General features: G+C 39.7%; 1 protein-coding gene across 1 annotated transcript in view; it reads left to right on the forward strand.

The window, feature by feature from the left end:
* The first annotated feature begins 5,164 nt into the window (after positions 1-5,164).
* Positions 5,165-8,088, forward strand: part of pnp4a (purine nucleoside phosphorylase 4a) — a 5,246-nt gene continuing 2,322 nt past the window's right edge. The window contains exons 1-3 of the mRNA XM_031849555.1: positions 5,165-5,187; positions 7,100-7,263; positions 7,631-7,689. Coding sequence (XP_031705415.1) covers positions 5,165-5,187; positions 7,100-7,263; positions 7,631-7,689 — 246 coding nt within the window. The remainder of the gene's footprint in view (positions 5,188-7,099; positions 7,264-7,630; positions 7,690-8,088) is intronic.

The following is an 8,088-nucleotide window of genomic DNA, read 5'->3' on the forward strand; positions in this document are numbered from 1 at the left end:
GTGTGTGTGTGTGTGTGTGTGTGTGTGTGTGTGTGTGTGTGTGTGTGCGTGTTTGGGAATTGCACAGAATGTCTGCATGATGCAACACACACACACTCTTTGGTGATGAGTGACACTCAGATGCTCCAGAAGTGAAGGACTTCAGTCAGATCACACAAACTGTCAACACTCTACTGTGACTCTACTGTTATAACCCAGTTGATTTACGTACATCGGACTCGTATAAACTCTGATCTGCAGCCGTGTGATTAAAGTTCAGTCTGTGTTTGTTTCTGTTTGATTCAACAGGACTGAGTGAAATGTGAGGAGCAACTTTCAGCCACCAGAGGGAGACAAACTCCACCAGCTCACAAGGTAAATCTGGATGACATTCTAGACTACAAAGTGTCTCTCCTTCATGAAATGACTCTACACTCTAAACAAATGTTCCTCACTTTGCAAAAATGTCCAGACAGTCCCGTGTGAGAGAGGCAGAAAGTCCTGGTCTTGTTGAAACTGTAATACAATCCAGTGGAATCCAAACTTGTGACCATGAAGTGATGATCACAAGTCTTCAAATATAATTCTGTGTGTGAGTTTAAATGAAACCCTGTCGGATTGTGAGGATCTCTCTATTCATACAATCTTCCTTATTCCTAAAAAACAATCACCTCACAATCCTCCTCGAGCCTGCAGCTTCTTAATGAACTTATATTTCTACTCCACAATCACAATATGGATGACATAATTTATTATGTCACATCTCAACCCCTGAGCTTTGAACTTTGACCGTCTGTCACACCCAGTAAAACACACACACTTGCACACACACAAACTGCTCGACATTAACAAAACACACGTGAAGACGTGAACATTAATAAAACCACGATGTGTGGAGCTACATTTAGTGCGCTTTTAAATTATAGTATTAAAATAAAAATGTGTCTGATTTAACACAGTACGAACTAGTCATACTTAGATAAGTCAATGTAGGATATTATTATTTAAAGTTATAGTTGCTGCTGTGTCATTCAGACGTCACACTGAGCCAGAAACAAAATACAACCTCCTTCATCAGTCTGTGAAGCAGCAGACGGTCTGAGTCGACTCTCTGAGAATCTGAAATATTCTCTGACGTGGTCAAGATTTTACTCACTCGCTTTGTTTTTAGAGACACGCGTCACTTCGACCTCCTTACAGAGACAGAAGACGTTATGACCGAGTCCCCGAGAGCAATGAAAGACACAACTTTTATCTGTTATTAAAACATGCAGAGCTCAACAGACTGGGCAACATTTATGTTTTTGACTAAACATTGTTGGTGTTTGCTGTGAGTGTTTAATGTAGTGGTGCAATGTAACCAAGTACATTCACTGAAGTACTTTACTTAAGGTGTACAAGTACCTTCAACAATACTGTATTTGTTTGAGGTACTTGTACTTTTACTATAAAGGGAAATACTGTCCTTTTGACAGAAAATGACCCTACTTCTCAAATGATTTATTTCCTTAAATAGACCATAAAGTCAGGTATGCTTCAGGGCGGGGCTACCTTGTGTGATTGACAGGTCTCTACCTCGGTGTGGGAGTTGTCTGTGTTTTTCCTCTCACAACTTTAACAGTGTGTTTTCCACTCATGGAAGTTAATTGTAACATTTTGGTCGCCTAAAAACGTTTAATTCAGCGTTCGGTTAGCTCCACCCTCTCGTTACACTTCTGGTTGCGAAAAACCAAGATGGCGACGGCCACGATGCCGTACTAAAGGCCTTAAAATGTTCTCAAACGACGGGTGACACCACTGTGACTACGTCCACTTCTTATATAGAGTCTTTGTAAAAATCCCAGAACTGTGAGGATGATGAGGGTGTTGTCCCTCATCGTTCACACAGGATGAACAATAGGAATCTTTACTACGACTAGTTTAACTGTGTTGTGTGAAGCTCCTCTCAGATATTTTCTGGCCTCGTCGAGCTGAGGCAGCAGGAGTTAAAGTATACGCAGGACACGACAGACTGCTCGTACTTCACATAGGTCCAGGAATGCCAAATGTCTGAATGACATTTAAGTGGACACGGTCACATTTTTCACATTTCGACTGAGGTGAAGGAACGCAGTAATGTTGAGCGTTCGGCTCATTCGTGCGACATGTGACGGAAAAAAAGTCAAATGACACAAATTGATCTGTTATTTAAAGCTGATCAGAATTCTTTAAAATAAACTTGGGGATGTGGTGGAGAATTATTCCCGTCCTCTGCCCCCCAAAACACCCTTTTGATGATTCATTAAAGTGTTTAATTCAAAATGGTGACGTTACATTATTTGTAAATTAGGTGAAGTGACTCCGTGAAGAACCAATAATGAGCTGTGTTTTTTTTTTACTTTTAAAATACCAACAAGACTAAACAACCAGTCCTCCAAATTAACAACAGTGTCACGGCAGTTCATGAAATAGTCAAAAATCAATTAGTTTCATGTACAAAAACACGAATTGTCTGTTTTTTTCGTGTTGCTCAGACAAAATGAAGTTCAAATTTTTAAAAAGTTAGCTTTAGGCAACAAAACCACTATTTACCCACCTGCCATGATACCGGGCTGATATTAAGGTTCTGATCTGACTTTATGTAAAACGAGTAATTTGTTTTTATATACATAAACTGTATATGTATCATGTAAAATACCAGATGTTGTCTGTGTGCCTCTAACCACCAGCTGTGCTCCGTCCATTAACCTGCTAACCAGCTTCCACATGGCTCCTGTTAAAACACACACACACACACACACACAGTTGATTTTAGGTTTTAATTCTGGACAGAGTTGTGTTTGTTGTGCGCTCGGTAGCTCTTCTGGTAGAGTGGGTTAGCCCCAGGTCCTTACTCCAGCGGCCCGTGTTCAAATCCTACTCGTGGCCCTTAACTCTCCTCCTTTCTTCACTGTCACGATCCATTCAAGGCAAAAAAGCCCCAAAAATAAATCTTAAAAGAATATGTGTGTTTAAAAATCTGCCGGTGAAAATGTACTGAGGCTTTTCTAGTTTGATGGACTCACAACACAAACACACTGTAGCGTGACTTCAAAGAGGGACCAATTAAGGCTCACTTCCTGTCAGTTTGCACGGCCCCTCTGGTTCCAGTCCAGCTCTGGTCCTCGTCCAGCTCTGGTCCTCGTCCAGCTCTGGTCCTCGTCCAGTGGACCCACATGAACCTGATTAGCAGCTGATCAGAGCGGCAGCAGGGGAGCATGTGAGGTGTGTAACCGGTCATGAGACTCGACGCAGAGTTTCAATTACTGTAAAACAGAACGGGCCGGCGAGCTGCTGCTCATTAAGCCGCCACATCTCGGCTCCGATTGGCTGAATCAAGAGTTTGAGTCGGGGGCTGGCGGTCGTTGATCGGTTCAGGTCGACAAATTTAACTTAACTGATGCAAACGTGCTACACGTTGATTTCTTTTAAACCTCATTTGAAACTACAAGTACACTTTGAATCGCTGACCTGCTAGCTGATAGGCAGCTATTGATACTTGGCACATTCAACCACACGTGTTGAGTTGAATCCTTTAAAATGAAGTTACAAGATAAACATGAATGGCGGATTCTTCAAGCAAACTAATAAAGTAAAAACAAGCTAGCGAGCTGATAGCCTCAGTGATAACCTGCTGTGTGCGTGCAGGTTGTAAAGGTTGTTAATGTACACCTGAACAGTCACATTATCACCTGCTGGTGAAATCTATAGGAGACCTTGAGGTTGATCTGTTGACGGTGTGGCTTTGGGAGAATTATTGATCAGTGTACTAGTTTTTCACTTATCAACTATTGACCCCAACAGGACTCACTGCAGGTTCCAGGAAAACAGTGAAGACACCAAGACGTTATTGGTCGCAGTCAAGAAATAAACCTAAAATGCTGCGTAAAACTTCAGTTTTTGTACAGGTTTAAACAAACTAGTGCAAACTGTTCAACACAGCCGATTCAGAACGGGCCGCTTGCTTGGCCCGTGGTGTGGTTCTTGAGGACCTCTGTGTTTATTACCCGTCAGGTGTGATGTAAATCGCATGAACGGTTCTCGAAGGTTTGCAAAGGACACGTCTGTGTGTCCTTTGCACCCGGATATTTATAGGCAATGTAACAAGTTAATTAATGATTTTCAGAGGTGGAGATATGATGGATTTCGTCTGTTGGACCTCAGAGTTCCATTGATAGAAAGTTACTCTAAAAGGTGCAGTCATGCATTCAGACTTTTACTTATAACTTTACTAACAAAGTACCAAAAGTAAAAGTACTCGTTATGCAGACTGACAGAATCAGAATCATATATATTATTACTCCATTATAACAATTGATCAGTGGCGGGCCGTCAGGGCCTGCAAGGCCTTCTCTGCTGGCCTAAACAGAATCACAAAGTCTATTTTATAATTTAATAATTTTTCTTAAATACACTACATGTATTATAATTTATGAACACATTAATGTATCAATTAAATTGATACATTAATGTGTTCATGGTTCATTTGAATTACTTCATAGTTTGTGGGTTCACTACTGAGGATCAAAAAAGTCTTATCCACAATAATACCTCAGAAGTTATTTGTTGATTTTATTTTTGAATTATTAAACACAATCTGTAAAGTTATAAACGTTGTAAAATAAAAATAAAAATTTTAAATGTGACGGAGTAAATGTAGAAAATAGAAAAAAACGTAAAGTGCAACAAGTTCATATTGTGTCAGTAAATATTTGTTTTTTTCTTCTCCAAACTATCCATTCATATATGTACAGTTAACCTCTGACTGTGTGTGTGTGTGTGTGTGTGTGTGTCTGTGTGTTGGGCATCAAATCAGAGTGAAAACTGAAGTAAAGTCACGTTACTGTCAGTGGGGGCGTGATGCAAGACCAGACTTACACAATTAAAAAGAAAAAAAAATCACACACATGTTTCTACAACGCAGAGTCTCCATTGGCTGCAGCTGATGAATGGTTGAGTTGTCGACCAACCTGGAGAATGTGACCGGTGAATATGTAAGCTGATCGTGTTGTCAGCTGGCCGCACTCTGACTGTCTGTCCCACCATCACACACACTTACACACACAATCACACACACAGTTAGTGACGGAAACACACACACACACACACACATCGGTCTGCTCTGTATTCATCATCATAATCATCGGTTGTCTGTCATTCGTCCATCATGCACAGCAAAGAACAAATCAGGTAAGAAAGCTTCTTTATGACATCTTATTACCAATGTATGCTTTATTGTTTTATTGTTGTTTCATTATAGTGTATCAACGTACTCTTCCTCTCATTATAATAAAAGACCAGTGTTTCCTAAAGCTTTTGGCCTATGACCCGTCGTCACTGCGTATGTGAACAGTTCAACCAAAACATTATTTTTTTTCATAAAAGGTACTATTATTCAGTTATTCACAAGAAAAAATGAAAAAAAAATCCTTATAATGTTTTCTTTCTGCTTTCTCATCCTGTTAATCAGTTTATGACCCCTCAGATTAATCTCAGAGCTTCTTGTTGTTGTTAATAACCTGCAGTTTACCGTGTTATTTCATTGTATGAACCAGATATCAATAAAATACTTGGTGGTTCCTACTGGTCCTTAAGAGGAACAATATTCTACCAAAACGTTGGATTAAAGTAAGAAAACAAAAAGGAGCTTTCGCAAAATCACAGTATTTAGAAAAATACTTAAGAGTATAATTTATTTTTATTTTCCTCTAAAATGCCAAATTGTTTCTCCCTTGTTCCCTATAGTCTTGTTTTCTTCCTCTGTGCCTACATTTACGTACCGGTGGGAACTGAAAAGTATTTTTATTAGTACTGGATTTTTACAACCAAATTCACTGTAAAACGCCGGCTGTATAAAGTAAAGAGTGTATAGTTTCTTTAAAGTACACCCCTGTATCATTTAGAGGGATCTACTGGCAGTAATGGAATAAAATATTAATAAGTATATCTTCGTGTCAGCCACCGTAGTTGACGCGACTAACACACGGGAGAAGTTTTAGTTGATTGCAGTCTACAACTTTAGAAACCCAACCATGTATCGATCCTATAATGTTTTTGTCACAATTTTTCCTGAGAAACCAGGTTTTGTTCGTCACTTTGACATAAATACTACAACACCCATGATCCTCGGCCACCGTTGGAAAGAAACCAGAGTCAGAGTCGTGAATCAGAGCTGTAGTGCTCTTTCGTTGCAGTTGTGAACAAATCGAGACGCCAGAGTTGATGAATTCTGTTTAACTGGTTTAAGCGAAATAGCTCCAGCCTGTTGCAGCTCTATTAGCCCAGATTCTGACCAGTTGCTGTGGCAACCAGTGGAGAAATAAAAATCGTCCGGCACATAATCCCCCGTAATCCGGCAAACTGACGTATTAACGCTCAGATTTTGTACGGATCAATGAGAGAGTGTTAGTTCGTGATATTTAGAGGTGGTGTTAGGTTTGTGACCTTTGGACAGAGACAGGCTAGCTGTTTCCCCCTGTTTCCATTCTTTGTGCTAAGCTAAGCTAACCCGCCGCTGGTTTAAGATTTGTATTCATGAGATATGAGAGTGGTGTCCATCTTCTCATCAGACAGTGATTGTCCCAGAATGTCAAACTTTTACTTTATTCAAAGACAAATCATTTTGTCACTGATATCAGTGTGTTTGTGACTGCTCAGTTGCACATTATCTTGCATTTCATCCTGATATTTCATGTCTTTTGTCACACGTAAACACGACAGTGTATCCAGCCGGACAAGAATCACGTGCATTCAGATGATGATGTAAACAAACTCACGGTCTAATCAGATTATATGATTCTAACTGAATGTAAAGGTTATTATAAAGGTTTTCCTTGTAGAGTTAAAGTGTGACAACCTGCTGGTTCCAGAATTATTTTGTATTCTACGCTATTTAACCTTCTACGAGTTAAACGAGTTCAAAATAAAAGGATATTTACACCGGGTTAGAACTCTGATAGTGTATTTTCATTGCACTGTTTCTATAATTGTATTTTGGTGAACATGACATCTAATGACTTTGCAGTGGAGGTCTTTGTGTATTCACACTTAAGAAATTATCCCTAATTTAATAAAAAAAATCTCCTCTTCTTCCTGTCTGCAGTCATGACGAATACCAGAAGACAGCTGATTGGCTGAGGTCTCAGACTAGGCACCGCCCCCAGGTGGCGATCATCTGCGGGACCGGACTGGGCATGCTCGCTGACGCGCTCAAGTGTCAGGACTCCTTCGCTTATTCTGACATACCAGGCTTCCCACTGAGCACAGGTACTCTGAATATACACTATTTTAATACTGTCAATATTAAATGATATTTGATGAGTAACTTCTTTACTGACTGACAACTGTAAACAGTGCAAAGCTGTTCCCCACATATTTATTCACATATCTCTTACATTTACTGATAAAAACAACAGTCTGTAAATTAAGATATTTTCATTTTATGTATTGATTAACAGTCAGTGTTTTAGTATTTAACTTCTACTTTCTATACAACCGTTGAATTCCTCTAAAGGACCTAAGGAGTCCACATTTATAATCAATGCCCTCTGTTTTGTGAGATATAAGATTAAAATTGATGTTAAATCGTCAATTGTTCGTCTGTGTTGAATTCACAAACTGTTTGTGTTTTTAGTCCACAAAGCTGAGCAGACTGCGGATCAAAGAACTGATCGAAAAGAGCCGACAAAGATCGTTGCTCAATCAGACAAATATTCACCAACCTCCTCAAACTGAACAGCAAACAAGGAGGAAATTGATTTCTGATTATAAAATGAGTTTGGGGTGACCGATACAAGGAATCTGGCTCAATCCGTGTAATGTCGGCCCAGCACGAATGCTAAAATCAAAAAATATAACTGCACATGCAAAAAAAAGAAAGAAAAACCAAGATTGTCTGCTTAGCCTAGCTTAGCACAAAGACTGGAAGTTGGGGGAAATCGCTAGCATAGCTCCACCAAACAGGAAAATAAAATACTCTGAGGTTTACATGTCGATTGTTGTGTGTCAATTAGCATCACTATGTCTCTCACCTTAATCCTGACTCCGTGCGTGTGTGTGTGTGTGTGTGTGTGTGTGTGTGTGTGTGTGTGT

Source organism: Anarrhichthys ocellatus, unplaced genomic scaffold (genome assembly GCF_004355925.1).
Source record: "Anarrhichthys ocellatus isolate YVR2014 unplaced genomic scaffold, GSC_Weel_1.0 scaffold1, whole genome shotgun sequence".
Taxonomy (NCBI): Eukaryota; Metazoa; Chordata; class Actinopteri; order Perciformes; family Anarhichadidae; genus Anarrhichthys; species Anarrhichthys ocellatus.